This window comes from Helianthus annuus, chromosome 5 (genome assembly GCF_002127325.2).
Source record: "Helianthus annuus cultivar XRQ/B chromosome 5, HanXRQr2.0-SUNRISE, whole genome shotgun sequence".
In the NCBI taxonomy this organism is placed as follows: domain Eukaryota; kingdom Viridiplantae; phylum Streptophyta; class Magnoliopsida; order Asterales; family Asteraceae; genus Helianthus; species Helianthus annuus.
In genome coordinates, this window is record NC_035437.2 from 95,643,331 (window position 1) to 95,650,016 (window position 6,686).

The 6,686-nt window shown below is 35.9% G+C and overlaps 1 protein-coding gene across 1 annotated transcript; it reads right to left on the reverse strand.

Moving 5' to 3' along the window:
- Positions 1 to 332: 332 nt before the first annotated feature.
- On the reverse strand, positions 333 to 6,302 carry LOC110940811 (translocase of chloroplast 34). The gene is made up of 8 exons (XM_022182383.2): positions 6,149 to 6,302; positions 4,209 to 4,300; positions 3,939 to 4,046; positions 3,742 to 3,866; positions 2,666 to 2,930; positions 2,099 to 2,167; positions 1,850 to 2,011; positions 333 to 740 (listed from the first exon to the last, which is right to left on the reverse strand). The coding sequence occupies exons 2-8, from the start codon at positions 4,293 to 4,295 to the stop codon at positions 666 to 668; spliced, it is 891 nt and encodes a 296-aa protein (XP_022038075.1). The 5' UTR covers positions 4,296 to 4,300; positions 6,149 to 6,302; the 3' UTR covers positions 333 to 665.
- Between the last annotated feature and the right edge of the window lie 384 nt (positions 6,303 to 6,686).

The following is a 6,686-nucleotide window of genomic DNA, read 5'->3' on the forward strand; positions in this document are numbered from 1 at the left end:
GTGAGACCCCCGGCTCGATAGTAGTTTTGCAGCAAGCCTTGGACATAAGGCATATAACACTCAGCAATTGAGACAACTGCCAATTAGTTCATGTACCCCTTGTCTTTCGGCTATCAACGCCACCACATGATGCATAATTAACCATCCCCCCCCCCTCCTTTAATGTTATTTTCACGAAATTCGTAAAGTAACCTTAAAATTAGTGCACTTTCACTTTGACTCCCGAGCGCCCACACATATATACATTATATGCGCATACAACAAGCGGGGCGTTAAACATATACTTGTTATTCCTTATAATTATGGGGAAAAAACAAACTATTTCAGAAACATATCGGACAGAACACATCCATGAAATTAACAAAATGCACGGTTTTAGTCCCTCAACTTTTAACAACGTTTTATTTTGGTAGTCAAGATATGCTTCCACAAAAACTACTAATCATGGCATGGGTACCTCAAGCACTATTTTCCGTAGTGAACAACTTAAATCATGCCTTAGAACAAAACATGTAACACTAGAAAATCGCTGAATCGACAAAAAACATCTAAACCAAGACCAAGTTAAGATTATTTGAAAAAAAAAACGCCATGAACAACCGTCTCTAACTCACTTGACGAAACCAGCTTTATGCAAGAACCAAGCAACTATAGAAAACTCAAGCTCATTCCCAAGAAGACTTGGGTGCTTTAGCGATATCATCCTTGATCCATTTTTGAACTCGTTTAACAAACAAGTACTGCAAAAAAATGCCGAAGATGTGCGATGATCACACGAGATGAATCAAAACAAGTTGAAAATAAGTGTTTTGTCTCTAACCGGTAAAATCATTAAAAAAATACTGCTATAAAAGGGTCAAACGGGCTGAACATGTAAACGGGTCAAATGGCACATAGAAACTCGTAAAATATATGATTTAAATTATTAAATTATAATTGACATATTATAATTTTTGAAAGATTTCATATATCCTCTTCTAAACTTGGAATAATATCATATCAACCCAAATTAATCATACTATCATATATACCCATTTTTAAAGTTTACAACATTTATACCCTTTGTTAAAGCATGCATTAGGACATAAGAGTTAGGAGTGTAAGGAAATAGAGTAGGGTATATAACTGTCATATTATAAATTATAGAATTAAATGCCATTTTAGTCCCTGTGGTTTGGACCATTTTGGCAGTTTAGTCCAAAGGTTTCATTTTTCGCATATGGGTCCAAAAAAGTTTCACCGTTGCCATTTTAATCCACTGGGTTAACTTCATCCATTATTTTTGTTAACGAGAAAGGCAATTCGGCCATTTTATATGGCCGAATTGCCCTTCTAGTTCACAGAATTACATATATAATGACCGAATTGCCCTTCTCGTTAACAGAAAAAATGGATGAAGTTAACCCAATGGACTAAAATGGCAACGATGAAACCTTTTTGGACCCACAAGCGAAAAATGAAACCTTTGGACTAAACTGACAAAATGGCCCAAACCACAGGGACTAAAATGGCATTTAACTCTAAATTATATTTAATGAAATGGGTAAACATAAAACTTGATATTTTGATCGGGTATATCTGATGTTAATTTCTCAGGTTGGGTAAACATGATATTATGCAAGTTTTCAAGGGTATATATGAAATTGCCCAATAACTTTTGTTATCATATCTGATACTCTAATTATTAATAAAACATTTAAAATTCTGTGGAGAAAAAGTTGTTTCGGGCCAATCCGACATGAAAAATCACTCGTTTTCACCCAAACCATTTGTGACGTGTTACATGACCTATCTATGTGTCACATCTATATAAATGTCAGAAAAAAATGAAGCAAGTTTGATAGCTTACTTGGAATGCTAAGATGGCAGGAATAAACACTTTCCCTCTTTCATTTGCATTTGGACCATCAATCAATTTCTGGTCAACCAGAATGCTTTGACTTTGATTTGTAGCAACTTTTGTGATGGTTTCCACTATGTTGGGAATCCAAGCAGTTCCATTTGGAAGAATCTAGTGCAACACAATATAAAAATATATAAAAAAAAAAGATACAATTTTGTATATAAGCATGGTGAATGGTGATCGAGTAATACTAACCTTTTCGTCACTGTCGTTTTTACTACACCTGCTGCTGTTCTCAACCAAGACGGCGGGAACTGCATGACCCTACATAAAGCAGATGCACAAAAAATCATGCTTTTTGTCTTGTATGTGCATCTTAATGAGAAAATTCGACTTGCTATAGTCAACGATATTCGCACAAAACTAAACACGCCGGAGAAAAAAATTGATCCAAGGGTTGAAACATAGGATCAAGCCTATCACTTTTGGATTGAAAAGTCGCGAACACCAAATTTTTTTAATCCTTGTTTACACAATAACCTCATGTCATATCCACGATAATGGAAAGGAGACAATTCAAACCGGTCAACTCAGTCAAACGGATCAAGAGTCGACAAAACTGTTCACAAATGCTTGAAACCTGAGAAATTGTTTTTATTTTTTTTAACAAAACAGATTTTATAATCTTATGTCATGTCTTAAATTTTATAAAATTCTTAATCAAAATAATTAAATTACCGACCGTACATCTTTCTGAATTCAACAGAAATACACACAGACACAAAAATGATAAATTTGACAGAATTCAGTAAGTATTAGTACCGGAATTTCACGTTTATTGAACCGAGCTCCAGATTCTACAACTTTAAGGAGAGCCTCTGACCTTCGTGCGAAAAAGTCATCATAACTAAGAAAATCTGGTGGTGTGAGCTGAGCATGTGTTAGCACCAAAATTCCTTTACGCCATATTTCTTTACCGAAACTTTCTGTTATTGCCTTGACAATTTGTCGGTCCAAGTTATCAACTCTATAGGAATCCAGGCGGTCAACATATAACAAAACATCTATTGTTTTGTTCAAAAGAAACCTGCTTAGACAACCACAAAATCACGAATTGTTAAAATAGCCCGTTGACATAAAAAAAGCTTACGATAACAAATATAAGAAAAATAAAGAAAGCCTTATATAAATGGGTTATGTTTATCTCAAACGGGTCAAACTTCAAGTTAATAGGGTAAACGCTAATCAGGTTCAACGGTTGAAAGTCCCCAAAATCCTAATATTAAAACATAGAGTTAAATGCCATTTTAGTCCCTGTGGTTTAGGCCATTTTGCCAGTTTAGTCCAAAGGTTACTCCAAATAATTTCAAGCGTTGCCATTTTAGTCCACTGGGTTAACTCTATCCCTTTATTCTGTTAACTATAAGGGCATTTCGGTCATTTTATATGTAATTCTGTTAACTAGATGCGCAATTCGACCATATAAAATGATAGAATTACCCTTCTAGCTAACAGAAAAAATGGACGGAGTTAACCCAATGGACTAAAATGGCAACGCTTGAAACTACTTGGACTAAAATAACAACGTTTCAAACCTTCGGACTAAACTGGCAAAATGGCCCAAACCACAGGGACTAAAATGGCATTCAACTCTAAAACATACAAATGCCTTGTTTTAGTAATCAATAATTAACATTATCACATTAATTATTTGTAAATTATTGGAAGAAAAAAGTATTTGTGGGTCAACCCGACACGTCCTGTCTGTTCCAACTGAATCGCTGATTCTTGTTTTGACCAGTTACTAAACATATACCGACAGGCTAACATGCATAGCTAATAACACGATACGCTACACTTATCTTACGTATACAAGTACAAAAAACTCATTAACAGACCTTTTGATGAGGTCCAGGGCCTGATCATTGACATATCCACCTTCAACAATACCGGGTGTGTCAATGATGTTCAATGTGAACCCTGACCGCTCACGGGAAACCATCACGGGTCGTGGAATATCTGACTGCATAATACGATGAATAAATTACAAAACTGAAACTCACTTGAATATCAACTATGATGTTGTAATAAGTACCTGAAATGCACTGACTGAAACTGCTCGTTCCCCTAAAATGGAGTTCACAGTCGATGATTTCCCGACACCACCTTTTCCCATTACAAGAATTGTCAAACTGTTCCTCTCCTGTGATATTGCAACAGTTGTACTTCAAACTGACTAGATTTCTTGAAAAGTATCAAAAAGCATTACAAGTTTGGAAAAACAAAAAGAACTGTCGTCGACAGAAACCGTAGAACTGGTTTAAATTATGACTTTAATAACGATCAAGTAGGAATTGATTTTGACCTTCTCCTTTAGTGTTCCAAGTAATTCCAGTAACTTGCTCTGTGTGGCAAGAGGAAACTGCTGAATCCCACTCCATTCACGGGCCATTGAACCTGAAAGAAGACGAACACAATCAACCAATAATTTAACCGAATTTGTACTCACCAAATAACAGCAAATTAAACAAGCACTTAACCCAGCTTTTACTCATAAAAACACAACTATAACTTCAAATATAATCAAATTTCTCACCAAATAATATGTTAAACAAATAACTAACTAACTACATGCAAGTTCCATCAAGAAGAGCAACTCAACCAAGTTTTTCCTCAAGGATATAGAACTAAAATTCAAAATATAAATCAAATTTCTCACGAAATAGCTTGTTAAACAAGTAATCACACGCAAATTTCCTCAAACAGAAGAAAGGTCATGAAGCAGAAATTCGAGATGAGCTCAATGGGAGAGATGAAGTTCTTCCTAGGCCTGCAAGTTGATCAACTGTCCAAACCAAGTATGTTCACGATGTGTTGGAGAAATTCAGCATGACGGGAACCTCTGCAGTGTCTGCACCATTGGCGCTCAACCACGGCATTCATCCAGATCCTACGGGGGATAAGGTCGACGAAACCTTGTACCGGTCAATGATTGGCTCGCTCATCCAACCCAATATTTTACTCATGGAAACAAAACTAAATTTCAAGAGTATAATCAAATATCTCACAAATTGACTTGAAATGAGCGGAGTAGATAGGATTTGCCAGAGTTGCACCTCTTCGAGGACATGGTCCAAGATAGGAGTTCGTGGAGCCATAGGATTAGGGTTAAGGACGTTTAGGGGACGAGACGTATGTAGCCTAGCTTTGTCACTCCATTTGTTATTTGGTACCTTTCTATCTCTATAGCGTTAGGTTGTTTGTAATCATTAGCTTTGCTATTTGTGGGATATACCGGGTACGGGTTGTTATTGTAATCAAATATCTCACAAATAAGTCATTAAACTATAATTCATCAAACAAATTCCTAAGTCAAACATAAGTCATTAAACTATAATTCAATCCATTTTTTTACTCATGAAAACAGAACAAAAATTCAAAATATAATCAAACTTCTCACCAAATAACATGTTAAACCAATGTTGGAGAACTCGCTAGTCGCTAGTCGGCCGGTGAGGTGGGGACTAGCGACTACTCGGGATTACTCGCGATTACTCGGGATTAATCGGATCAGAACTTTATATGTAAATTTTATTATTTTTATAAATATGTATATATACTCACACATCCATATCAATATAGTACTTAAAAATGTAAAAGTAGTTCAAAATACAAACTAAACTTACATATAAGTCATAACATAACAAGTCTCAGTATTAAAATTCAAACATTAACAAATAGCTCAAATGTAATCGCCATCCCCATAGTGTTCAATGATTTCGACACCATCCGACTCGTATTCAATCTCCTCGTCTACTTCATCCTCTTTCTCCGACTCAAATTCTTCGTCATATTAGGGTAAGGGATAAGGAAAATGGGCTAAAGTTGTAATCTTGGGCCTGTTTTGTAAGGATTTCAAATGGGCCGACTAGGGCGACTAGGGCCGACTAGGGCGGCTTTGACCGACTAGCGATTTTTTGACTGATTAGTGAAAAATTACTCAGTAGGAGGCCGACTAGCGACTAGTCGGCGATTAATCGCCGAGTAATCGCGATTTTTGCAACACTGTGTTAAACAAGTAACTAGTTGCAAAATTCATCAAACAAATTCCTACACACAAGTACCCTTCATAAACAAGATCACAATTTAACCACAAATGTCAAATGGGTTACTTTTTAACTTCGAATTTTATACAGAACTCAACTTGTATCATCATATTTAAGGAAAGAAGAGAGTAAATGCACACAATTTTCAACCCCATGAACCCAAAATTGAAAGAACAAGAACATGGGTTTTGAATCTTACCTTATCTTTTACGAAAATTTGATATTTGGGGCTTCAAATTGTAAAGAAAACCCCTAAATTTTCTTCAACGGACAGTGTAGATTGGAAGAGAAAAGGGTTAAGAATCTATGTCGATATGAGTTTATCAACACCAGGGTTTTTGGGGTTTGAAGAATTTGCAGTAAAGGTCCCTTTAGTATCTATTAAATGATATGTTTGGTATGTATATTTTACAAAAGAGACAACTTTAGTCCTTCTACTCTTAAACTAAGGAGTTTGGTTTTTTTGTGAAGTTATAGAGTTAATTACACAAATGGGTCCTGTGGTTTATACTAGACCTGGCAAACGGGTCGGGTTGGGTCGGGTCGGGTCATGGATCATACCTTGAGTGGAATTTATGAATTATCATATTGGATTCGTGAAGAACAGTGAAAAAGGTCAACTGAAGAAGATAGAAATTGTTGTAGTGATGAATTCCATGGAGATTGGAAGTTGATGTCAGGCAGAGATGGCGGCGACGGTCGTAGATGAAGATCTGAAGATGATGTTCTTCGTTGAT

Coding starts and splice junctions, on each gene's coding strand:
- LOC110940811 (XM_022182383.2), bottom strand. CDS start 4,295: ATGGCCCGTGAATGGAGTGGGATTCAGCAGTTTCCTCTTGCCACACAG. Junction 4,047..4,208: donor TTGGAACACTAAAGGAGAAG/GTCAAAATCAAT, acceptor GCAATATCACAG/GAGAGGAACAGTTTGACAAT. Junction 2,931..3,741: donor GCCCTGGACCTCATCAAAAG/GTCTGTTAATGA, acceptor TTGTCTAAGCAG/GTTTCTTTTGAACAAAACAA.